Source organism: Lycorma delicatula, chromosome 10 (assembly GCF_047948215.1).
Source record: "Lycorma delicatula isolate Av1 chromosome 10, ASM4794821v1, whole genome shotgun sequence".
NCBI lineage: Eukaryota > Metazoa > Arthropoda > Insecta > Hemiptera > Fulgoridae > Lycorma > Lycorma delicatula.
In genome coordinates, this window is record NC_134464.1 from 90615055 (window position 1) to 90642724 (window position 27670).

A 27670-nucleotide genomic window follows, 5' to 3' on the forward strand; every position below is an offset into this window, starting at 1 on the left:
ATTTTTGTTTTTGGAAAGAATTTTATTTATTCATCCACATTAATGTTATCCCTTTCAAAATAGTTCCCATTAGATATTATACACTTATGCCAATCTTTTTTTCCAATCCTCGAAACACTTCTGGAACTTGATCTTTGAAATAGTGTTTAGCTCTTTCAGCTATTCACTTTTAATCTCATCTCTGCTTGTAAACCGACAGCCCTTTAAGGTTCTCTTTATTTTTGGAAATAGAAAAAAGTGAAACAGAGCCATGTCTAGTGAATATGGCAGCTGGAGTATCATTACAGTTTTGTTTTTGGCTAAAAACTGTCAAACCAACAATGAAGTGTGAGCAGGTGCATTATCATGGTGTAAAAGCCATGAATTTTATTGTCACAAATCCGGGCATTTTTTCAGATTGCTTCACGCAAACAGCGTTGAACTTGAGGTACTCCTTATTAATTGTTTGACCTTGTGGCAAGAACTCATGGTACGCAATGCCATTAGAATCAAAGAACAGTGAGCAAAACCTTCACATTTGACCATACTTGTCAAGCTTTTTTCGGTCTTGGTGATCCAGTGGGACGACTGAGCCTTAGTTTCGAAATTATATCTGTAAACCCATGTTTCATCACCTGTTATGACATGTTTCAGTAGCTCTGTTTCATTGTTGACTTCATTTAGCGACTCCTGAGGAACTTCCATTCACTGCTGTTTTTGTTCGAAATTCAAAAATTTTGGAACAGATTTTGCTGTCACATTTCACACCCAAAAAATCCAAAAAAATTTCATGCCATAAGCCAATTGATATTCCAACATCATCAGCGACTTTTCTGATTGTGATTCAGCGATCATTCATAATCATTTCTTTTACTTTTTCCACGTTTTCATCAGTTATTGATGTGCTGGGGCACAAAATATTTTGAGTAGAGACTGCCTGTTTAAAATTTTTAATTTGGATAATAAACATAGATGATGCCATTCTATTAACTGATGTTTATTTTCTTGTGTAGCAAACAAAACTGGATAATAGTACAAGAAACAAACAAAAAATATCCACTAATTTCATCAATTGTGGTACGTTGATCCTGTCTGATGAAGTAATATGATGGCAGCAAATCACTCATAATGAAAGGTAGCATTCAGTTCGTTTATCATCATGGACATTCTTTCTTCTTGTAATAAACTTTTAACAACATTGCCATACTGATTATTCATTCAACACACCTCCATAAATTTCCTTGATTTAATGGCAATTATGACAGCTGCATACTTCTTGGATTAAGAAATCAAATCACAGTTCTTCATATACAACATCATTCTCTATTTTTTTATTAATTTTAAATATACATGTTTACAATTAGAACTTGCAGAGTAAGAAGGTGCTTGAATGAGACAGGTTGAATAGAAATAGGCATTCACCAAACAGTATTATTTTTCATCTGACACTTATATTTTATCAAGGAAGATAAGATTTTTGACATAATAAATAAAAGACTCTTGCCAAGAATCCAATCCCAAGATAAACAAACCATTACATGTCACCTACTGGTCAGTATAAAGTACTTTATACACAATAGTCATAAAAAAGGCAGTACCAGTTAATGAAAAGTAACAATGTGCCTCTTTCTGTGAAAAGATGTTACATACACAGTCTCCATTTAGTATTGGAAAAGAAGTAAGAAAAACATAATCTTTACAAGAAATTTAAAATCAAAACTAACATATGTTATTATTTTAACAATCCAGGTATATTTTTGAAAATAATACTAAAATCTGAATTAAAAAAACAAAATTTAGGAATAAATATTCATTGCATAAAAAATAAATAAGACCTACAAACTGTCTGAATTATGAAATAAATTTAAAAAAAAAGCATTGAGGTGTGATAAAAAAAATAACAAGAATTTAAATATTTATCAAAAATAATTTACTTATTCTTCTATATTGTTACTGTCTCCTTCAAAATAGTCCCCAAGAGATGCAACACACTTATGCCAGTGTGTTGGATTGCTTTATGTAATCATAGTAAAACTGCTAATTAATACGGTTTGCTGATTTTTCCATCTTGTGGTAAGAATTCATAATGGACAACAATATTATAATTGAAAAAAAAGGTAAGGAAAGCCTTAACATTCAATCAAACTTTGAATGCCTTTTTTGTACTTTTTCTTCACAAAGCTTCCATTGTAATGACCGGACTTTTGTTTTATCACCTGTCATAACAGGTGATAACTCAGAATAACTCACATATGTCATAACACATGTGAGTTATTCTGAGTCATCAGTGATGTCAGCTAAAAATTTTTCTGCGATGTTGCTGTTGTTCAATATTCAAAGTTTTAGAACAAATTTGCTATTTGTTTCATACCCAAAATGTCAAAATTGTTTCACACAAGCCATAAGAGATTTCCACCTCTTCAACAACTTCTCTAATAGTCATTTGACAATTATTGATCACAATATTCTTTATTTTGCAGGTATTTTCATAGGTAGTTGATGTGATAAGGCTTCAAATCCTTTTATCATCTTCAATACCTTTTTAAATATTGTATCACTCATAAACTATTGGTCTCAACATAACGTCCTCTACAAAAACTTTCATAACATCTTCACCACTTCACTATATTTTATTTCATGTTTAACACAAGATTTAATGCAAATCCTTTATTTTTTGATTTTTAAACAAAATACATCCTAATTACTCTGCTGTCAAATTTAAACTGCATGTCTAATATGGCTGAAAATATTAATATACATTAAAGGCAGTGCTGTCATCACGTGAGGAAAAATATAAACTTAGTTGAAAAGATGCACGCACAATTAAAAAATTGTTGTGCTGTTATTTTTGGGTCACAACTTACACATCTATTATATTATATTACTATTTTAACAAAATTAATGAAAAAACTATATAACTTTTGGAAGTATTCTTCAGGAGGGGTCTAGCCCTCAAGTGCCACCCAATATTTTCTATTAATTAAAATTTCTTATGTATTATTTTATAATAAAGATGACTCTTTATTACATAATTTCATGCAATTATGGTGATAGTTATTAAATGCACAGATTTGTTTCTTAGAACACTGTTATAGAACCATTTTTGCCCTAAAAATTAATAGAAGGCATTTAATTCTAGTAACCAAGCCATTAATAATTTACACTTCCTACTCATTAATAAATTTACCTATTACTAAATTTCATGGTGCCCTTTTCTTTAGATGAATAAACATTTCTTTTTTTAATATAATCAGAAATGTAGTAGTTTTACAATTAACTTGTGTGCAATGTATAAAATATACAAACACAAGAATAGCATTTTTTCAGTTATTATATCAGCAATCTCATCATTCCTATTAAATAAGTGTAAAAATGCATACCTGAGGTAAAAAGAATTCAACTTATTTCTGTAATCTATTTTAAAATTTTAAGTAACTGTTACTTACTAAAATTAGTATAATACAAAAATATTTTAGACAAGACAATGGATATCACAATGAACCAATTCCTTGTGAATTTATAATTAGTCATTCAATCTTCACTTTTTAATTAATTAAAAAAACAAAAATAAAAAATGACAAATATTAATAAAATTATTACCATCAATTTCTAAATCTTCTATTTCACCAGACATAATTAGTTGATCACAATTTAGATTATTTAATTCTTTAATGCTAAAACCATTAGTAGTATTAAGTTTTAAATTTTCAAATGATGTTTTTTCTAATATTATATTATCTTCAATATTGGAATCATTAAAATTCAGTAAACTTCTAAACGATGTCAAATTTATTCCACCAAACTAAAGAACAAAATAAAAAAGCGTACTATAAAAAATACTAACTTAATATCATTATTATTACTCTTTTTTATTTATAAATAAATTTCATATGAAAAATAAATCATACAGTAATAATAAGAATCATTAGTGGGAAATCAAAAAAGCTGCATACTAAGAGAATAGAAGTTTCTTAAAATTTAAATTTTAAGAAATTTTAAGGGAAGGCATAAAATAAATTAACATTTTTACAGGACAAAATGGGATTGAACTGTTGACAATTAATGTTAATATAAAATAAATTTATATTTGCTTGAATAGCATATATATGCATAAATGTGAACAAAAATTTATTTATAGGTTTACGCACGATAAATGTTTTGCAACATGCCTGAAGGAAGTTTATCATTTGAAGGGCAGATAAAGTTTGATAACCTTATTTTAAAAAAATCAAATTCTTTTAAATGTTGTGAAGTCAATATTCAAAATGTAATCAATAATTTTATTAATTTATTAAATAGCTTAACCAAAATGGTATTACGTGATTTGACATAAATCACAAGTTATTCTAAAAAATAGCAATCATTTTCTAAAATAATAAGATCTTAGCTTGCTAATTAAGTGAAAATGAAGTAGTTTCTGTTTTCTTCAGAGTCAAACTCCTAATGAACTGCCCCACAAAATTCTTTCATTCTGTTTATTATAGGATCTGACTGGCTGTATAATGAACATCATTACTCTAAGAAAATTACTGAAGCCTTTTGTACGTATCTCAGGTACTTTATGTGTGTCTCAGCAATATGAAAACTGGGTCAGACAGTGCAAAACAGAAACTAGGGTATCTCTATCTGCTGAGAAACTAAGCATTATGTAAGTTGCTTTAATTCAGTAGAGGAATTCTTTTCACTACCAATTTTGATCAATTTCTTTGAAGAATTTTCAATGATTTAATAAAATACACATCTTTTTTTAAATTCATATTAATTTTTGTATTCTCTGATTTATTACATAATCTTCAATTTGATTTTTTAGTTATTTTTGTAAACTTATTATAAATATCTTTAAAAAAAAAGTTTATAACTTTTAATACTATTTTTCATGCATAATATTTTTATGGAATTTTTTTATCATAAATATAGTACAGTTTTCAAGTACTTTTAAAAATCTGATATCTAATTTAATGAATTTCAACCTACTTTTTCTGTTAGCAGATGACAGTGTTTAGAGATTCCGTGTTCTTCAAATCAGTATCACAGACATAACTAAAACAGAAGTTTTATACTTATCTTACATAAAAAAAAATCAGTGGAATAATTTTAGAACTACAAGGGCAGATGCAAATGAAAAACAACCATATAAAACTGAACTCTCTTGTTGATACGCTCTAGTTAAAAATAATACTGTGTGAATTTCCTTGGGAAAACTTATACTAGTATCAAGCAGGGACCCACTTGTCTAATGAGGTAATCAAACAACATTATAATAAGCTGCTAAAACTGCTAAATCATAAGAAAATGATTTCTTATGAAATCAAAAAATTGACATACTTTCAGGATATATCAATTGATTTGAGATTAATTTGATAAACAATTATCATATATTGTTATAGTTATAATTTTTAACACGCACACAATCACAACAGATAATAAAATAAAATGTTATATAATACATACCAATCCATCCACAGTAATGTTCCCAAATATTTTCAGTTCAAAATCATTTATATGATCAAAATAAATAGTTTTCTCTTTAAAATTTTTATGACCAACATTACCATCATTATAATTATGTTTTGATACATTACTTTTAGAAGTCTGAGTCGAATTTAAACCATTAATTATTGGATTATTAGCTGGTTCTGCATCCATTAAAGAACGACTTTGTAATTGATAATGATGAAAATGATTGTTCAAAAATAACTCTGTTATATTAATATCATCCCAAGTACCATCAAGCATAATATTATTAAATTCAACTAGTTTATTAAATATTTTTAAACCTAAGAAAAATGTATTAATAGTTAAAAGTTTTACTCCTTCTGCTACTTATATCAAAAATCTTACAGTAAATAAAATAACCAAAATAACTGTTACACTACCTCCATGAAAATTGTATTAATACATTAGTGTTCACGATTTATATCTTTGACAGATCATAGAAAATGCAGTTCTAAGAATAAATAATGGACATGACTTATCTCAAGTGGCTATTACTTTCTAATCATGTGGGGTTCTGCTTGGTGGCAGATCCCTTATGCCTATGCTGCCTCCATCCTTTTCTGTCCCAAACCTTCTCCTTCATCTCCTTGCAATTTCCAAACTTCACTTCAACTAGTAACATCCTCCTTTCACTGACCACTCCATACAGTTGTCAAGATGCCACTACCTATAACCACATCCTAATCAATTTTCTTTGTTTAGTGTTTTCCCGCACAAGTGCCCTTTCTTCTTTAATCCTATTCATGACTTCCTTATTCCTTACTTTATCGGTCCATCTGACTTTATTCATCCTTCCATTAATTACATAACCTAAATGTTCAGGTTAACAATACATGCATTTCTTCAAACACATTCTTGATGAAAATCCAAGGCGACTCAGAAAGCTCTTCACTATACAAGTTTGTTTTTACCATTCTCAAATATTTCAAAACAAAGAGAATCATTTCATATTTCCTTCAGTGACTATAGTAAAATAATGTAGACTGCAACTAGCTGGCATCACAAAGAAAATAGCAGGTAAATGTATTGAATATTAATTAGATTTACATATAATATCCAAGTAAAGATAATTATAACTAATTCACACATGAGCAACCCACCGGGTTGGTCTAGTGGTAAACGCGTCTTCCCAAATCAGCTGATTTGGAAGTTGAGAGTTGCAGCGTTCAAGTCCTAGTAAAGCTATTTTTACATGGACTTGAATACTAGATCGTGGATACCGGTGTTCTTTGGTGGTTGGGTTTCAATTAACCACACATCTCAGGTATTGTCGAACTGAGAATTTACAAGACTTACACTTCATTCACACTCATACATATCATCCTCATTCATCCTCTGAAGTATTATCTAAAACGGTAGTTACCAGAGGCTAAACAGGAAAAAGAAAGAGAATTCACACATGAGCAATAAATTATACAATTAACTAATTGTATCTTGAAATTTTCAAATGTGTGTATACAAAAAGTAAATGTTGATTTACTTTTTTGTAAAAACTTTGTTTTTACAAAACTACCAATTTTTAATCAAATACTAAATTAAATTTACTTTGTCCTAACTCTTTCAATCCCTTTTCTTTTAATCCCATCATCTTCAATTACATTTGAACAGAAAACTTGACAAAAAATTTGATGAAAATTTTATGACATAATTCATAAAAATTTTATACGAGGTCTGTTCAGAAAATAAGCAAACATTATTTTTTTAATCTTTATAATTAATTTTACAGATTATTGTCCCCTTCAAACTACTCCCTTCCCCTATTCACACTCTTTTCCTAGCAGTGTTTCCACTTTGCAAAGCAGTCCTGGATAGCTTCACTCCAAATGACCTTTAAGGTCCATGACAAATTTGCTTTAATATCATCAATAATCTCAAAACACCATCCTTTCATCACTGATTTTAATTTCGGAAATAAGAAAAAATCTCAAGGAGTCAAGTCTGGCAAGTAGTCAACTGATGAATTGACAAAGCTGAGTGTGCAGGCACATTGTCATGGTAAAGGAATCATGATTTGTCTTGCCACAACTCCGGTCTCTTTTTGCAGATTTTCTCATGTAATATTGTAAAACACCTTGATAACATGCATAGTTCACTGTATCACCTTGAGACAAGAATTCAAAATGAAAAATTCTATTAAAATTGAAAACCAGAGAGCATCACTTGGACATCAGATCAAGACTGACGTGCTTTCTTGGGGCACAGAGATCCTTTGCCAATCCATTGTGATGATTGAACTTTTGTCTCGATATCGTAGCCGTAAACCCAGCTTTCACCTCTCGTTATGAACCTTTTCATGAATGTTTCATCGTCATTGGCTTGTTCAAGAAGTTGCCAACAAATGTCCACTCAATGTTTTTATCTGCTGTTTGGTCATCACATGAGGAACAAACTTTGCTGCAACTTGATGCATGTTCAACTGTTCAGTCAAAATATCATGGCATGATCCAATTGAGATGCTAATCTCTGCTGCAAGTTCTATGACAGTAAATAGACAATTTGCACGCACCAGATCGTTGATTTTCTGAATCCAGGTGTCATCAGTTGAAGTAGAAGGCCTTCCTGGTCAAGGGTCATCTTTGATTGACTAACGACCACTTTTAAAACGTGAAAACCATTCATAACTTTGCGTATTGACCCAGAGCATCCTCTTCATAAAATTGTTTCAAAAGTTGAAACATTTCTGTGAAAGTTTTCCCCAGTTTCATGCAAAATTTTACATTGCTCCTGAAATTTGCATATTACAAAAATCGCTACTAAACACTTAAACATGTTGCACTTAAATAACTATAACACGAAAACTAAATGAGATATCAATAATCCAAGAATATGTGGTTACAGAGGAGGTTATGCAGAACACATGCTGCAAATCACATGTCGCTAAATATCTCCACTGGCACGTAATTAAAAATGTTCGGTTATTTTCTGAACAGACCTTATATATTCTGTACGATTTTACCATTAAAAACTAATAATTTATATAATTTTCATCACTGACAATATAAAACAAAATATCACAAATTTCAAAATTCATTTTTTGTTGATTAACTTTATTTAAAATAGGATATAAAATACTCTGCATAAGAAAAATGAATTGTACAAAAACATTCCGTAGAAAATCAAACAAGAAAATTTGAGCTTGGGTTTGCAGAACTGATGGTTCCACAATGTCTCAGGGAGTTGTGAGATTGGGACATCTTAGGGAATAGCACATTGCAAAGTGAAGGATATAAAGCAAAGTAGAATATTAATGGTCAAAGATATTCTTACTAATCCGGTTCATGTAAATCACTGAAATTAGGAAATACTGGATGTAATACTCTGTTATCAGAGTTTTTAATGGATAATATTTTAAGTAGCAGTCAATGCTACTTAAAATATTAAATAAAATAAAATAAGAACATTAAAAATGAACCTTCAGTTAAAAAAAGTGTTTAAAACTTTAAGGAGATATACACATGAAAAGCTAATGTAAGAAAAACACACTGTCTGTTATTCAAAATTAGTGTTCTTTAAGAAGAAACCTTTTCTTTAAGCCATATATGATAAACTTACCAAAATTAACTATTGCTAAATGGTATTACTCAGCTAATAATATGATAGCCAAGCAAATTAATTACAAAAACACACTTAACTTAAATATACAAGAATTTTTATAACAGTTTGTTTCACAATTATAACAGCTGAAACTCGATCATCTCCTTTCTTTCATTGTCAAATTATGGTTTTTCTTTTTATTAGAAACATTAGAAAATTTATCTGTTCTTCAATTTGTTACGAAACCCTTTTTTACTTCATCAGTCCATCAAATCTTTACTACTGTCCTATAACTGCACGATATAAAAATCTAAATATTTTTCTTTTCTGGCTTCCTCATTATCTATGTTCTCAAAACACCGCTACAAACATGTTTAACAGTGTCTAATTTCTAGGTCTGTATCTGTAATAGCACATTTCTTTCTATACAGGAATCCACTTCCTTTCTGTCATATTTCCTTTTTTTATTCATAAAAAATACAAGATTAAATTTTTTAAATGTAAATAGCTAATGACATCTAAGGTACCATTAAAGAAAATGTCCAATATTATAAAAAAGGAATACATGATTGTTCTTACCTTCAAATACCTGGTCTGTATCAGTAGTAATGAAATCAGACATGTTATGACCATTGATAAGTCCTGTTGTAAATAACGTAGAATTAGTTTCAAGACCTTTTTCAAATGTTTTTGTTCCGTTTATGAATACAAGTTTATCATCTGTTTTACTCACAATATCAGTCAATATTTCTACCCACGTTTCATTACTTTTTTTAATAGTTGAAAGTGAACCTCTAATCACAGCATTACTAACTACCACATCACCTTTTATTATCAATGGTTCGGGCTTTTCTAGTTTAAAATCCTGTAAAAAAAATCATGAATATATACGTTTAAATGATAAGCAGTAGTTAAATTATTTTGAATTATTTACAGGATCTGTACTTAGATTTTTAATATATCATTACATTTGCACCAGTATTACTAGTACATATACAAACATTGCTGTGTTAATTAAACTGTACTATTAAAACTCTACCAAGAGAAATTTAGACTACCAGTCTTCATTTGATATACCTTTTAACAACAGCTTATTCTAACGCATTCAACTCTAGAATAATGCAAACTGTTTCAAGAAGTTTCATGATTTATCATCAAAAAAGTTTAGAAATAGAAAATAAAAATTATTGAAAATATGTTAAACTTAAAGATTAAAATTTTCTTTAAAAAACATGAAATGCCATTAAAGGCCACCATAACTTTATTTTTAAGACAGGATTATGCAGCATATTAAAAATGCTAAGCCTGTCCAGGAATCAAACCAAGAACCTTTTCAGATAAAAGGGATATTATCATTCTGTCGTTGAAGTCAGTAATTAACGAGAGAAATAATAATTGTGTTAATTACATAAAATAAAATAGAAAATAATCATCAGTTTTCCTTTATGAATAAAACAGGATTATAAAAATTAAAAATAACAAAAAAAATTATGTTTTACAAAAAAAGTCTCACTTTTTATTATGATTAGACGTAATGGAAATTTGCACAATGGCAATTATAGATACATGGCTAGCTAGATTACTAAACAAAAAATCAGGGTAAAATAAAACAAGGAAAGCCACCTATTTTCTTACAATGATAACCAACCATTAGTTTTGCCACAAATGTCTACAAGTTATTTACTAAAGAATAACCCTCTTACACAAATTCTCAATTCTCCCTCAATCAATTTCACATCTGGACTGATTCAGCATCAGGATAATTTAAATATTAATTTTTTTTCATGAAAGTCCAGAACCCCTTTTCTTCTGTAATGTTGGTTTATTCCTTTCTAAATTTCAAGTTTGTACAATACTATACTACGAACTAGTAAAATTAATTTTATTTATTAATTTTTCACACTGATAAACTTATATTTTTGATATTTTTTCTTCAAAAATTTAATGTTTAGTAGTTTGTAGACCACCAGGAATATAAATTGTTTAAATAAAAACATAAGCTATTGTAACTACAATAATGCAAGAATTCACTTATTCCACGTTTGAGGACTGCCAAACATACATTAAAATGATTTCAAACTTTCTATATTTAACAGTGTAAACCTTTTATAACCACAAAAAGCTGTGACATTTCTAGATTTTTTAGACTTTTAGTTATCCAAACTAGGTCTGATCCTGCCTAATCCAAATGAACAAGATTATACTTTCATTGTAAGTCTAGGAAACTTTCTGACCATCTAAATCTGATAGACACAGACAATTTCATATTTTGCTCTTAACTTAAAATACTACTTTAATTACCTCTTGTTTATTACAATGAACTAATTTAATTAAAATTTTCCTACGTGAGAATCTGTAGTACTATCTTCTAATGAATCGACATCTTCACTTCTTCCAGTTCCATTATAACTATAAAATTCAGATGCTACATCATTATCATCCGGCCCCAACTTATGTCCGTAATATAAATCCCCATTAGTAGAAATTTTCTAAAATTAAAAAATTGACAAAAAGTGTTATAACTCGCAAAATTTGTATCTCAAAATATGTGATAAATTTAAATAACTTTTTAAAGAAAGTTAAAAAAACTTTACCTAAATATATTTGAAGATCTTTATCATCAACCACCATGTTTTTATGTCTGTACGTTAAAGAATAAAGAAAGCAATTTAATCTATTATTTAATAATAAATTTCTCTTTCTATATATAATATTCTCTAAAATAATATCTTATAAAATAATATTACTGCACAAAAATACAGGATGTAAAAAAAGAATATAGAGATTGTACAACTATTTAATCTCTTAATTATGAGCTACAATAATGAATCACAAATAAAATGAAAGAGTAACTGTTACAGTTTTAGTTGAATGTTCAATGTGAGCACCTTTCAGCGTGCGACACATATCCAACCATTAGGAGAGTACATCTGTACTTGAAGAGACAAGCCTGAAGTAATGGAAACAACAACAACTGCTTCAATCGTGTGCCTTAAATTGGGTAAATCAGTAGGTAGCAGAGGCACATACACAGAATCCTTTATAAAACCCCAAAGGAAAGAATCAAATGATGTCAGGTCGGGTGATATTGCAGGCTCCACAAACAAGCTCTGTTATTGAGTCCACGCTGACCAATTCAGCAGTTGGGGAAAGCAATTGGGATTTTTTGAACCCCAGATATATTATTAACTTTAACTTTTCCAAAAGATGAAATGTTGACTCATTATTAAATACAATATGATACGATCAAGAAAGTCATGATTTTTATGCTACAACATTTCAATTGGGAAATCAGCATGCACAAATTCAAAATTTTCTTCTACCACTCTTGGTCAGTTCGTACTCTTCTTTATGCACAGACATCTAATTGTTCCAAACTGATTATACCACCGACGAATGTTATTATCATTTGGAAGCTCACAATTAAACTTTCTATGGAATGCACATTGAACTGTAATGACAAATTCACAATTAGCAAATTGCAAAACATAGAAGGCTTTCTGTGCAGGAGTTCACCACCCTTACTAGTCATGCTGTCAAGAAGGAAGATAGGGAATCAATCTATGGTCAGGCATGCAAATAAAACACTCCTTCTGCTCTTTGATTCTAGCAACACTATACATCTCATCAATGAGATTAAAAAACTAAACTTCAATAATTTTTTTTTTGTACACCTAGTATTATTTTATCTATTATTGAACATCTATTTTTATTTTTATTTATGCTTTTTCTTTTTATGTGATACTACCTTAAGATTATCTTTGACATTAAGCAAATTTTGTATGTGGACAATCCAACTTTATAAAAGCCATTAATTAAATTAATTTCAGGATATAACCGACACAAAATTTACTACACACAAACTCTTATTTGCTTGGATTTCCTTACCTCACTAGAAAATTAAAGGCATTTCTTTAAAAAATTTTCAAAAAGATAGGTTAGTTTGGTACAACTTACAAAATTATTAAGTTTTTATCATCGCATCATATTAAACTTGTTTTCTCTACATTGTTAATTTTGATTTAGTACCTTCTAATCTATGCTAATATTTTAAACCTATACGTAAGTGCTAAATCCAAACTTTCACACTGATGTAATCTAATCTCTATTTTTATTCAAAAACGTTTAACCCTTACGATTTCTTCCACAACTAAAACTATAAATCTTACATATGCTAATATATATAAACAATCTGTAACAATCAGAAGAGATTAGATTTTGGAACACTTATTTTGAACTGCCATACTTTATTAAATATAAATAACTTTTTCACAAATAAAGAATATATCATTAAAAATAAGTGAAAAATAGTTTTAATATCTTCACTTTGTGAAACAATTTAAATATGTTAAGTATCATAATCACAATAGTTGAAAGTGAAATAATGACACTATACACCTACCACTCAGGTATATGGCATAGCCATTTAAAAAAAAAACAAGCATACTAGAGAAATGAAGTACTTTCTCTCCAACATGACTATGATTGATACAAAAGCGAATTTGATAATTAGTATATAAATAATTATATACTAATTAGTATATACTAATTTTGATAATTAGTATATACTAATTATCAAACTGCACTATAAAAATTTGTTTTGTGTTTAAGAAATGAATTTTCACACACCAACTGTTATTAAAGATTCTAATACTGATAAAATTTTCAATTTAATTAATAATCTAATACATTATTTAAAATAAAAATCGGTAACTGAAAAAAATTCTGATATAAAATAAATATTGATTATTTGGATAGATATTCTATTTTTTAAATAATTTATTAATAGAAGTAATCTTTGATATTAACTGAAATTAGATTTAAAAATAACGTACTCCTTTAACAATAGTTGTTCCATTAACAAAACTATCTTTATTTAGCCAAACAGCAGATTTAATCAAAGTTTTCCATTCTTTTCCATTAATATTTTTAACTGTTAAATTAGGACCAGTAAGTATATTCTTCCATGAAGTTGATGATACGAAATCATTTGATGGAAATAATGAAGATAAGTTCTTACCATTAATTTCCTCAACTATAACATCCTCTGCAGAGAGTGAATCAAAATTTAATTCTCCTAAAAAAATTAATTTATTTATAAAATATGGAAATCTAGCAACATCAACACAAAATTAATAAGAACATTTAAAATATACTAGCAAGTAAATATACTTAAAAAGAAATACACCAGTAATATAATAACTTCTAATAAATTGATAAATCAGCAGTACTGTTATAAAAATCCATTTTAAGTTTTGATGGCACATATTTTGGTGATTTTATGGTTTTAGGAGGTTTATTCCACTACGTATGACATTCAAATAATATATGTTATTTTATTTGTTTTTATTATTCTTGTCCAAGAACTAGAATTTTTTTAGAATTTTGTCTTTCTAACTATATTTGGTAATTTCTTAATTATAACTGACAAAACAGGCAGAAAACTTCAACCTTATGGTAACTTAATCACTGCACTATATATTTTACAAAAATCTTCTCTTAGGGCTCTACCCAAAAATATAGTTTCCATGTCAGATTCAAAGCATCAAATTCAAACCAATTAATCGATTAAACAACACTTAACTTAAAAATGTGTCATATAATGTTGAAATGACAAAAGAATGTGTTTTATCACATTTTAATCAAATCTCTTATCAAAAGACTTAGCTCACTGGGTATTGTAAAGTATTAGGAGTAAAGGGTAAATGAAGAGTAGGTGAATGTAGTAACCAACTCTTATAACAATATCATGAAGATAAATTAATTTCCAATAACAAAGGTGTATAGAATAGCGATGATAAGTAATGCTAACCTTTCAATTGAGGAAGTTAATAGTTTGAGGCCTAGCTGATAGTTATATTTTAATGCTGATGGCACTCAGAAATGTTCCCAGCCATCATTTTATAACCACATTAACAACACATTCTGACATAGTGATTAATGGGTGTAACAAGCTACAGGTATGTTTATTAGCTAATCAAAAGGCATAACTGCTACAAATTCCAAATCAAGAGAGTTATAAGAGATAGCTATGTATTGCAGGCAAAATCTAGATACATGTAGTCTCCAGATGATCATCCTGGAATATCATATAAATCAAATGTCAAGAGGAGAAAGGTAGAATATGAAATGTAACCATAACTCTTCCTCTGTTAACCATAAAACACCCTAGTGCTGCTTTTGGATCAGATTTTTTTTTACTGATCATCTGGAGGCAGAAATTCTATATATTGACTGTATATTGGTGGACAGAGATCGCCTTGTTAAGAAAATCAGCTTGGTGGTTATAAAGAATTATGCAACGAGCCAAATGGGGAAACACAAATGCAGAGGCTAAGACTGAAGAATACCAAATGGCCAGAAAGAGACTTGGAGCAACTATAAAGAAAGCAGAGACCAATGCTTGGGAAGAAGAACTCATTAATGAGTTTGATTATAACCCATGGAGTAAAAAGCCTACCAGATTGTAACGAAGAAATTTGGTAGGCAACTCCCAAACCTGTCTAGGGGCCAGACTCTAAGGGCTGTACTGTCCCTTTCTTCAGTGGAGGAAACAGAAAGAACAGAGATTCCTTGCACCCATGGTCAACGTGTTACAATAGATGACTTGAACAGCGCTGCTGCTAGAATAAATAAAAGAGCCCAGGACCTGATGGTGTTCCTGGTGCGATGATAAGCGGTCTAGTTGAAAGGTGCCCTTGAACAATTCTTGAAACCGTGAATGATGCATTAACAAACTGCAAAATCCCTGGATGCTGGAAGGAGGCCAAATTGGTCCTCCTCCTAAAATCAGGTGCAAAAAAAAGTGGGGGCATTGCTTACACACCTCTGTGTCTAATATGTTAGGCAAGTTGTTAGAGAGAATGGTTGCTGAGAGTGTGGGGGATGAGCTAGATGCTAAGAGTGGGCTACCCCCAAATCAATATGGATTCATTAAGGGGAAGTCCACCACAGATGTGATGGACTAGGTGAGAGACAGGGCGGTGGGCACATGTCACAGTAGGTGGATACTGCATTGCTAATAATTTTACTCGACGTGAAAAACACATTTACCAGTACTATGGCCAGTTGTTATGGATTTATTGAGGGACAGGGGTATCATTGAATACCTGCTGTCAACACTAAACAGTTACCTATAAGAGCAGAAGTTGTCTGCAGACACTGAGGATGGGCTCGCTGAAGTTAATTTGGTGGAGTGCCACAAGGTTCTGTATTGGGCCAATTTTATGAAACGCAGTATATGATGGCCTCTTGAGGACTGAGCTTCCGGGTGATAGTCACATGGTATATGCGGATGACCTGGCACTGTTGGTGACAGATCATACTGAAAATGAGGTGGAGGAAACTGCAAATAGTGCCATATGCAGGATAAGTGAGTGGCTGAAAACGAGGAAAATGTCTCTGACCCTGAATAAAACATCTGTAGTTGCTGTAGTGGGTAGAAGAAAACTGAGGGGATTGGCGGTGACGGTGGATGGGCACCAAAATAGCAGAATCCGGAAGTGCAAAGTATCTGAAGTGTGGGTAGAAAGGTCTGGACTCTTCTCAACCCAAGTGAAAGAAGTGTCGCAACATGCAGAGAGAATGATAATTGAAGTTAATAAGTTATTCTCATCTAGAAGGGACCCATGTGCTAGCTGGAGGTGACTGACGTTATCTGTTGCTACATCAATAATATTGTACGCGATCCCTATGTGATCCTCAGCGTTAGAAAAAAAGAGGAATGCAAATCGCCTAATCTCACTTCAACGAAGAGCAGCGTTAGGAATAACTCTCACATCGAACTACATTCAGACCTGTTGATGTTATAGCTGGGATATCCCCAGTGACATTAAGGGCTAGAAAACTGGTGCGAAGAAGCGAGGGAATCTCCAAATCAATGACCAAGGAACATCTGAGGGAATGGCAGATGCAATGTGATGAGACAAATAAGGGCAGATGGACTAAATTCCTAATACCGCAGTTCTCACCATGGATTAGGAGGAAACATGGTGAACCCACTTATTAGCTTACACAACTGTTGTCGGAACACAGGGGGTTTTCCACTTACCTCTTTAGGTTCAAAAGAAGGACACCTGATTATCAATACTGCAGATTAGAAGATACAGCTGAATATACCTTTTACAACTGTCATAAGTGGGATCAGGATAGGCATCTTTATGGCTGGGGTGGCTGACACCAGATAATACCGCTGAATATATGCTGAGAGGATGCGCTCAGTGGGAGTAGGTGTCAGAGTTAACCACTGACAAACTAAAGACCAAGGAAGATGAAGCTGGAATCTGGGTTAAAGATTGACACAAAATACAGATAAAAGAGAAAGGAGGAAGAGGGGGTCGGGACAGCCCTCCGTATAGTTGTTGTTTGTCTGGATGGGCAGCAGCAATGAAGCAGTGGGACCACTTTTCCCGACCCCTTGAGTGGAAAAGACCAAGACCCAGCCATTGGTTGGGGCTGCTAGAAATGACATAGTCAGGCCTGGTGCGGCTCCTCCTTGGTGGTTAGAGGAACGCACCCCCGAAGCTGAGTGCTTAAATGCTGATCCAGCTGTGGTGTCTAGACGAGGCCTACTGCAAAGGTAAAAGCCGATTTTTAAATCACTGATGCAAATGTCTACCAAGGAATTTACATTGGTGGTATTCCAATGAGGCCTGACTTATTACTATAAGATGTAAAAAGTTAGAGGCCGAAAGATGACTCCCACTGAAGCCCATCAGGGCTAGAAACGGGAGGAATGGTGTGATGACCAGAAGTGTCACAAGGCAGGTGTCTTCCCCTATGGGGTTGGAATGATCTGGCTCTGGGTGGGGGGTACAGAGAGATAGGAGTTTTAGTCAGTAGGGTTCAGGAACACATATGCTCTTAATAACATCTAGCCGAACCCGTGCAAGTCCAACACTCCGTCATTTATGGGAGGTACGTAAATGGTATTTCTCAGACTCATCAAGAACAAAAAAAAGAAAAAAATACAAATCATAAATTCTACTTTAGACCTTGAATAACAAAAATAGACTTGTTGGAAAATCAAAATGATAACATAAAAATGCACGAAAGAAACAATACCGATGTTCTTCAGAAACTTTACTTTGACATTTTTTCATACCCTACATATAGCCCAGATGTGAAGCTCAACAATTTCCTTACCTTAAAAGTGTTATCAAGAAAACTTATTTTATTGCACACGATTAAATTAAGTAGATGTGTATAGAAATTGATCAAGAGTAATTTGCCTATTTAGAAAACCAGTCAGATGAATGAATTGAACTACCTGAATGGTAGTACTAGATTATGAAAGTACTCACAATAAAGGAAAAATGCAATAAGACAATAAAAAGAATTGTCATTTAAAATATATTTAATTAATCTTAGTAAGGAATAACCACATTGATGTTTTTACATTTTTCCACATATACTGGAAAAATGTGATCATTGTAACCATACATAAAAAGAAAAAATGCAAAACAGATGAGTAACTATAAATAATTTTACTATCTTTCCTTTTTTTAAAGATATTCATGAAAAACTAATAAAAAAGAGAGACTGCTTTCCTTTTATTATACTAAAAAAGATTTATCTAACAATTTACAATTTTGCCAGTGAAAAACATTGAAGGTGGATTCTAGAAGGTAAACATACTTTAATTATCTTAATAACAATCACAGGGAAACATCTATCTATTGATATCATAAAGAACTTAAGGAATTTAAACTTGATAGTCACTATTATTCCAATCATAACAACCTGCTATAATAATAGCATAGTAGCTGTAATAATAAAGTAATAAGGTTCTAAAAAATATCATGGACTGTGTAATGTGATTTACTAGCCATTTAATAGAAAATTATCAACGTATAAAGAAGTGCATGTGATTATATTAATGAACATTTAAAATAATGTGTGGGATGCTGCAAAAGTGTCCTAGGAAGTATTCTAATACAATTTAAAAACAAATTTATGCAACAGAACTCTAAACAGCAGTCTGGCTACTTTCATCAACAATACTAACTTATCTCACAGATGCCTGATGAACTAAGTATTTTACTCAACATAGAGTAGCATCAGATAAAATAAAAACTCCTTAATTTAATCAATTAAAATACCCATTTAAACTACATAAGAAGACATTCCTTAATTATCTAAATAAAAAATAAATATTACCTGAATATTTTTTACCAAATTGTAATACATCCTTTGACAGATCAATTCCATTAACTTTTCCTATCGATGATAAAATAATGTCACCATGAACTACTAACTTATTTTTTAATGTTAAATTTCCATCAATCATAATTGGACCATCTTTAAAAATTAAATTTTCTGCCATAATATTATTAATTTTTTTGATATAAATATGATCGGCTTTTAAATGACTTATTACCTTATTTCCTCTAATTTTCTTGGGTCTATCTAATCTAAAGAAAATTAAAAATAATAAAAATTAATCTAATTTTGTGATATTAACAACACAAAAACTGAATTGAACCTCCACAACCACCGTAATTTTTCTATAAAAAGCCTAGATAACTTGGGGAAGTGAATTATGTCCGAAGTGCTATGATAACTGTTCAAAAAGAAACCAAAAACGAGTAACCCAAGTTACAATGGTCCAAATCTACTATTACCCAAGTACTATGTATGAGTCATATGCCTAATAGAGTGTAGTCAAGTATTCTAGCAATTCTCACACTAGCTGCATTATGACATATTTGTTACAATCAAGTTTTGAGAAGAATTTACAAACTGTACACAGTTTTATATGTGGTTTATCATTCCAAATTAACTAGAATTATAGTCAAGGTTATTGAAGGCTGTTATCAAAGATCATGTCATCATATTAAAAAAAAATTTGGAAAAAATCATAGCTTGACCACGTATGTATTTTGCCAATATAGGTTGTTTTGTGTACTTAACACATAAAGAATATTGTTAAACTCCCCTCCCAATCATAACCATGTTTCTACAGAAATGTTTTTGTTAAAAAAAAAACTAAAATCCACCTTGGAAAGTTGAAGCCTTGAAGGCTGCCATTATCAAATAATAGAAGAGATAAGAACCAGTACACAATCCCACAAACAGAGATTCCAGAGTGCTCCAACAATTAAAAAATTCTGGAAGCAGTATAATGCATTACTCAATGTAGTACTTCCCTTTTTAAGGCAGAAAAACCAGAATATAATATAAATTACCAAATAAATTATTTCCCAATGCAGCTCTGTTTCTTTATAACACAAAAACTGAATTGAATCTCCATAACACAACTTTAATTTTTTTTAATATAAATTTACTTTTTTTACATAATTTTACTGTACTTGTAGAGTAGATGGCAAAATCGTTTCTTAAATTAAAAATAAACATTATCAGATTTTAATAATAGCTCATGATAATAAAAAATAAATATTTATTATGAAATTTTTATCTTTAAATAAATATATTTTACAATTGAAATGAAATAAAAGCTTACAGTAGGTATAAAAAACTTTTTCCTGAGGAATGACAGCAGATATATATAACTGTAAACTAAAACTAATATTAAACCCTATGCTTAGCTAGGTGACAGTTTTTAAATACTTTTACCTCATTAATTAACCACTATCCCTCAGATTACACAGTTACATATGACTGAAATACTCAATTTTTACCAACTAGATTTTTTACTGACTGAAGTATTAATACATAAAAAATAAATTGGTCATAATTCCTAAAAAAAATAGCATCTACAAACCAACATTAATTGAGTTCATTCCTGGAAAGTAATTGAGAGAAATGTGAAGTCATCAATGTGTAATGTTTGTAAGCACAAAACCCTACGAAAGAAATTTGAGGAATAATTTATCCATCTTGACAACTGCATGAAATGATAATTCCAAATAGTATAAATATCCAGCAGGGCTAAATATTCCTTACAGAGTATTTACAGGATTATTTGTTAATTTTTCCATTTGCAATATTGTTAATATTACATTTCATACTTTTCATGAAACTATATTCTACATATTTGAAGGATAGTGCAATGTCAAACCACAATCATATCTCTATATTCTCTATGCTGATGTATGCAAAATTCTCATTCAGCCCAATTATTGCATAACCAATTAAACAAAAATACAGTAAATAGTACTGGTAAATACAGGTAATACTGGTAATAGTACAGTAAATACAGGTAAAAATAGTTTAGAGAAAGTAAAAATTCATTAAAAGATAAGTGAACTAGTCAATTTACAGTCCTTTTTTTTACATAAATCCTGATATCAATTTACAGTCAGTAAATTGACATGCATTCTAAAAAAAACCATCACATTAGAAGTCAAAAGATAATATATGAAGTGAAACTGCATTAACTCAATTATGAAAAATTTTGAGAAAATTGTTTTTTGGCAAAAGAAAAAAAAGGATGCAAAAAATTTGCATTTCCCAGCTTGGCCGGTCAAGTCAAACAATGCAATTTTCTGTATTTTAGGTCTGGGGACTATAATTTAAAAAAATTGTACATATTTCTTGATAGCTCTATATATGTAGTACAAACTTTAAAAAAAGATTTTTTTGTTTATATATCATTACAGGTAACAATTTTGCTTTAATAAAGTTTTCTCTAAAATTCCTCTGAAGAAAATCAAAATTGTTTTTTTTTACAATATCTCCAAACCCTGGTGACAAGTTAAAAAAAACAAAAAAAACATTAATATGATCAAAACCCCATGTATAGAAATATTTGAGTCAAATTAAAGAAAATTGGTTTGGTCAATTCTGAAATATAAGGCCAAAAACAGATATAACTTGTTATTCTAGCTATACTTGCCGGGAAAGTAAAATTTAAATTTTCTTAAATCTAATTTATAACAAGATATGAGAAAAATACTTTAGTCAAATTTCTGTCAATACCAGTCACATCCAAACAACATAAATAATATCCTTCCTAAATTAACTGAAAACCATGGAGAAGAGAATTGAAAATTAAAAAAACTTTACAAATAAAACTCAATTTTATTTACTTAACAAAGCTTTACAAATAGACCACATTCAAATAAAATTTTGTCCTAAAAGTTTTTAATCATTATTATTAATTTAAAAAAAAAATTACCTGAAGGTATCATATAATAAATCAATGACGGACATTCCATTAATTTTTCCAGACACTTCAGCATTCTTTACAAATGTTTTCCCTTTCACAAGTACATTGCCTTTAACTTTTCCAAAATTGCGTAATAAATCACTGACAGAAACTTTGTTTTCTAATTCATACTTTATTTCACTCACTGTTGTATTTATTCGTTTAACCATATTCATACTATAAGAATCTTGTTCAAGATTATTTGTAACATTTTCATAACCAACATCTTTGCCAAAAAATATTTTTGATGTTACAATTTCATCAACTGTCCAGTTTCCAGTTACTACATTTGTTTCATTTCTTTTAAAAATAAAATTTGCTCTATTTTGAGCTTCAGTTATATTTCTTCTTTGTTGATTCCATAGTTCCTAGAAAAAAAAGTAGTATAGAATATGGTTTTGATTAATCAATAACCGAAAATAACGGCAGATTTGGCTCAGTTAGTTTAACTCTGCTCTTTTTAATGATAACATTATATTATTTTAATTTAAAATACTCAAAGAATTAAGAAACTGTGAAATGAGATTTCACAATGAAATATAAACTGAAAAAACAAAACATACAGAAATTACAAAATGTTTCAATAATTTCAAATATCAAAATAAAAAATAAACATCAAGTGGAAAAATATAAATATAGTTTTTCCAAAAGAATTGCTATTTAAAAACAGGACTCGCTACCATAGGGTGAATTAAATGTGTACTTGAGAGGATATTCTTGATGAATTTCACGACAAATAACGGAAACAGCACCAATGTAACAAGAAAAAACCACTAAAATGCAGGATGAAGATCATGATTGATGAGATCGTGGCTTTTATGTTTGAAAAAAGTAGATTTTACAAAACCCTCCTCGACCCACACTCTCTCAGGATTCGATGAGGTGGTCTTGGCTCCGTACGAGTGGCCTGAGTTTGAGCGACCAGCCACTATTTTATCCGATGCCATCTGCATAACCTGCAACATCGTTCGTGGTTCGTACATGAACAGGGAAAGCCATAATTCACAAATTTTTTCTGAAGGTTGGACGGGGATATAAGATAAATGAAGTGCCTCACAGCATCATTTACCTACAGCATTATTTACTGGTTAACACCAAGTCCATGCAGAATGTAACTGAGTGTGTAAGCAATCAAGAAGCAAACCCAATAAACCTCAGAGGCAAAGAGTTAACCATGAAGCTGCATTTGAGAAGCTGAAACGACGGGTTTGATTTTCATTGATAATTGAGAATATAAAAATTCCTCCCCCAGACCCTCCATCGGACAGTCGATACGAGAAGCTTAAATGGTTAACGCAAGAAATCATGCGCTTTCTCAAATATTTAGATTTCAGTCTTACAACAATGAACAGGGAGATAATAAATTTAGACTCTGTGAATGCAGTGTTCAACGAAACCATCACAGGTAAAAAATAACATACTCTTATTCGTATGTACTCTATAAGTACTCCATACTCATTACATAGTAGGGTTTGTATAACAGCCATAAGAAATCCCATTCAACAAGACATGTACAGGCTGCCGTATGAGAGCTACCTGTACATATACACACAAACTGTTTATATTCTTTCGGAGTCAGGCTCGGACCATTCAATATCCATTTTAAGTTTGCTCAGCACCCTACGCCATGTTAAGTCTTTCTAAAGAAAGTACAGTCTTCTTTCTTGAACTCATAACTGGTTGAAGAGTATTACAATACACAATTAACTACAATTACAATACATCAACAAATATAATTTAAAATTTAATTTTTATTACATCAATACATTTTTACAATTCATTTTTACATTACATAAATTTATACAAACATTTGTTCAATAACTCAGAGGCATTGTTAATCTGGTCACTACAGATTTTAAACAATAATTACATTTAATTAAATTTTATCATAAATGTTCAACCTTTTTAAATCATTCTGAAAGTAGCTGCTTCAATTTTAATGGAGTATTAACATAGGCCCATGGCAGGGTGTGAATTTTATTTACAGAAATGCATATATCATTGAAATTACCAAGGGCTAATTTATTCATTTGAATCGTTCCAATAAAATTTTTCTTGGATCTAATATTTTTAAGGTTTTAATAATAACAGTAGCACTATTGAGTAAACACTTTTTAAAAAAATCTTTGAATTTTATAGTAGTATGTACTATTTTAGTATGTTTTATAGTAGTACTAAGTTGCAGCTAAATGCATTTTCAATAAGAATAAATCACCCAATTTGCTCGACCGCTGCAACACTTGCCCCTATTGTAACAGTTTTCTCCAGACAACATGTTTCTGAAAAAGTAAGTCTAAATTAAAAATTGAACATTTGTGAATTGAAAATAAAGCTTCCATTTAACCTTGGAACTAATGGGGGGCAGAATGGTGCAATATGTCTAATGACTTTTTTGAAGCCATTTGCTTTTGAAAATTTTTGTATATGCTACTGAGATCATATCACTGAACATTTTGAATTGTTCATCAAATACGATCTCAACCTTAGTTTTAATTTTTTTTAACAGTCTCTGAATGAAACACTTTCTATCTCCAGGTTTCATACCGTCTGAAACATAGTATTTACTGTTCAGTAAATATCTTCTTATACAGCATATACACCAGAAACTGTTTGTTTTATCGCGTTATATCCACTGACGGTGAGTGAGTGAAACTTGCTATAAGATCACCTCTTCGTCGAAATATGATAAATCATTTGCTTATGAAATAGAGAAACTTTCATAAAGGTCCATAGTTCATCGATTTCAGTTCTTTTAAACTGTTTAGCATCTACTTAGTTGATTGGTCATGCTACGTCTAACATTTCACCACATGTTAACATAGTGCAGAGAGTGTTCTCTTGTGCCAACTGATTTCCTTCCACAGCTACCGGGTAGCAATATCCTTGTTGAAGGATATCGCTGACTGAAGATTTTTGAAATTTGAAACACTGTCTTCATTGTCAGTGAATGATGCGATAGAGCTTTTTCAGCCCCTCTTCCCAATGCCTCCTGCCCCAAGATTACAAACATTAGGCCGTATATGTAATATAATTATACAACAGCGAGTAAATTGACATTTACAGTAATGTCTTTGTTTACGGCCAGATGTTGAGACAGGAAGAGAACACTGCCAGCTTTAACCAAGAATAACCGCTGTCCCTGAACTGATGAAGACCTGATGGACATGGCTGCAGTTCATTGTGAACTTTCAGCAGGTTTTAAACATTTGGCTCTGCTGTTGCAGCTAATAACACAGCTCATCCAACTCAAAAAGAGGTCATCTCCTTCCATTTGTTAACCTGGAAGGAACCAAGTTGAAGTTTTTGAATGGCTTGCTCAAGATCAATGACCTCTCCATCATTGGAAAAGTTGCATCTTCCTGTGCGAGACATCTGCAGAAAAACTTCCCTTTTGAAATATGAATTCTTATTATGTTAATTACATTGGAATTAAATATCTGAAACTTCACTGAAAAATGCATCCGCATCAGAATGGTTTCTAAAACAAAGAAAAACATAATATCCATCTAAATAATACCATAATGCAATTTCTTTCTGTACATATTTAAATAAATGAATACACTTAAGTTGATTTTATTGAAAATAACCTTAATGCTGATATAAATGGAAAGTGTTGAGTAAAGGTTTGTTGGAAAAAATCACAAAAATAAATCTTTACTGCAAACTCACATGATAAAAGATGGTTATTTAACAAATTATATTACTTAAAAGAAAGACTAAAATTAAATTGTTAGATACATAACGTACAAACAAAGAAATTTATCCTGATAATCAGAGATAATATATTTTGAACATATGGCTTTATTACCTTAAATGAAACAAAGGATCAGACTGGCTGAAAACAAAACTATTCATCGAGGATAAATTAATCCTGAAAACAATTTATAGGCATTATGACAAAGTAAATTATTAAAAAAACAAAGTCTGCATTAATTTTATAAACATATTATTTAAATCTAACAGCACTCAATCTTAATTTATTTTAATTGCATAATTAATGGTGTTCCCTTATAATTCTCACCTCATTCGATACTGTTGTTGTTGATTTACAAGTAGTTTTTTATTCAAGTTTAAAGCACTGTAACAAAACAAATTAATTTTTCTTTATTAGTATTTAAATGGACTAATTTTAACTTTAAAACAGCCTATCATTATTTTATTTTCTGCACTTAATTAGACGATTGGAAGCAAGCAAGTATATAAAGTGCATAATTATTATTTAGTAAGTAATACATACAAAGTGTTCTAGTCATGATACAAAAGAAAGCAGGAGCAGATAAATGTGCAATTAACTTAACTGGTCATGCATCAAAAATCTTAATTAGAATTCTGTACAGAAGAATTGAGAATAGAGTGAAAGAAGTGTTAGGAGAAGACCAATTTGGTTTCAGGAAAAGTATACGGACAAGGGAAGCAATTTTAGGCCTCAGATTAATAGTAGAAGGAAGATTAAAGAAAAACAAACCAACATATTTGGCATTTATAGACCTAGAAAAGGCATTCGATAACGTAGACTGGAATAAAATGTTCAGAATTTAAAAAAAATTAGGGTTCAAATACAGAGATAGAAGAACAATTGCTAACATTTACAGGAACGAAACAGCAACAGTAATAATTGAAGAACATAAGAAAGAAGCCGTAATAAGAAAGGGAGTCTGACAAGGATGTTCCCTATCCCCATTACTTTTTAATCTTTACATAGAACTAGCAGTTAATGATGTTAAAGAACAATTTAGATTATGAGTAACAGTACAAGGTGAAAAGATAAAGATGCTACGATTTGCTGATGATATAGTAATTCTAGCTGAGAGTAAAAAGGATTTAGAAGAAACAATGAATGGGATGGATGAAGTCCTGCGCAAGAACTACCGCATGAAAATAAACAAGAACAAAACAAAAGTAATGAAATGTAGTAGAAATAACAAAGATGGACCACTGAATGTGAAAATAGGAGGAGAAAAAATTATGGAGGTAGAGAATTTTGTTATTTGGGAAGTAGAATTACTAAAGATGGACGAAGCAGGAGCGATATAAAATGCTGAATAGCACAAGCTAAACGAGCCTTCAGTAAGAAATATAATTTGTTTACATCAAAAATTAATTTAATGGAAATATCGCCATATAAGCTTTATATGGAAGTGAAACTTGGATGATCGGAGTATCTGAGAAGAAAAGATTAGAAGCTTTTGAAATGTGGTGCTACAGGAGAATGTTAAAAATCAAATGGGTGGATAAAATGACAAATGAAGAGGTTTTGCGGCAAATAGATGAAGAAAGAAGCATTTGGAAAAATATAGCTAAAAGAAGAGACAGACTTATAGGCCACATATTAAGGCATCCTGGAATAGTCGCTTTAATATTGGAGGGACAGGTAGAAGGAGAAAAAATTGTTTAGGCAGGCAACGTTTGGAATATGTAAAAAAAATTGTTAGGGATGTAGGTTGTAGGGGGTATACCGAAATGAAAGAACTAGCACTAGATAGGGAATCTTGGAGAGCTGCATCAAGCCAGTCAAAAGACTGAAGACAAAAAAAACAAAGTGTGTAATAATTA

General features: G+C 30.6%; 1 protein-coding gene across 1 annotated transcript in view; it reads right to left on the reverse strand.

Annotated features, from left to right (window-relative positions):
- The window catches only part of fs(1)N (female sterile (1) Nasrat), a 120530-nt gene that overhangs the window by 58951 nt on the left and 33909 nt on the right, over positions 1 to 27670 (reverse strand). Inside the window, exons 10-16 of the mRNA XM_075377087.1 lie at positions 22088 to 22485; positions 19168 to 19421; positions 13845 to 14086; positions 11355 to 11498; positions 9589 to 9874; positions 5431 to 5756; positions 3580 to 3781 (exon numbers count right to left, since the gene is read on the reverse strand). Coding sequence (XP_075233202.1) covers positions 3580 to 3781; positions 5431 to 5756; positions 9589 to 9874; positions 11355 to 11498; positions 13845 to 14086; positions 19168 to 19421; positions 22088 to 22485 — 1852 coding nt within the window. The remainder of the gene's footprint in view (positions 1 to 3579; positions 3782 to 5430; positions 5757 to 9588; positions 9875 to 11354; positions 11499 to 13844; positions 14087 to 19167; positions 19422 to 22087; positions 22486 to 27670) is intronic.